Below are 620 nucleotides of genomic sequence, written 5' to 3' on the forward strand. Positions count from 1 at the left end.
ACCTGCGGCTGGGTGTGGATTTCCTGCGTCTGGATTTGAGATTCTGCTTGCAACTGTGGTTGTGTGTACACCAGGAGAGCCCTTGTTAGAGGGGACACTTCTGTGAGAGGCTGGGAGAGTGTTTGTGATGAGGTGTGGGTTTGTGGCTGTACAAGTTTCTGTTGGGTTGGTGTCTGTTGTTGTATAATCGCTTGCTGTTGTATCTGATTGTCCTGCTGCAAGTGGGTCTGCTGCTGTATTGTTGTATGAGGTTGAACATGGACATGAGTTGGAGTATGTCCTAAACTCTGCAGTGTCTGAGTGTGGGCACTGATCTGCGAGTGTGTTTGGACTTGGGAATGTGCATTAATGTTGGTATGTACAAGTGGCTGATTATGTAAAATCCCTGTTTGCATTAAGGCAACTCCAGCTTGCGTGTGGACAACCACAGGGGGAACTTGCACCAGCTCTGTCTGGGTATTTTTCTGTCCCAGGCTGCCCACTCCTGTCTGCTTGCTGTCCATTCCATTTCCTCTCACTTGATAGACCCTTTGACCACTTTCATCACTCATCTGTGAGGATAAATGGAAGAAATATAAACATGAATAGGGCAGGTAAATATGTGCATGTCTGCTTAGTGA

The 620-nt window shown here is 47.1% G+C and overlaps 1 protein-coding gene across 1 annotated transcript in view; it reads right to left on the bottom strand.

The window, feature by feature from the left end:
* The window catches only part of LOC119590496 (serine-rich adhesin for platelets-like), a gene marked incomplete at its 3' end in the record, with an annotated part of 7,300 nt that overhangs the window by 3,487 nt on the left and 3,193 nt on the right, over positions 1-620 (bottom strand). The window contains 2 exon segments of the mRNA XM_037939146.1: positions 3-331; positions 415-551. Coding sequence (XP_037795074.1) covers positions 3-331; positions 415-551 — 466 coding nt within the window.

This window comes from Penaeus monodon, chromosome 27 (assembly GCF_015228065.2).
Source record: "Penaeus monodon isolate SGIC_2016 chromosome 27, NSTDA_Pmon_1, whole genome shotgun sequence".
Classification (NCBI taxonomy): Eukaryota; Metazoa; Arthropoda; class Malacostraca; order Decapoda; family Penaeidae; genus Penaeus; species Penaeus monodon.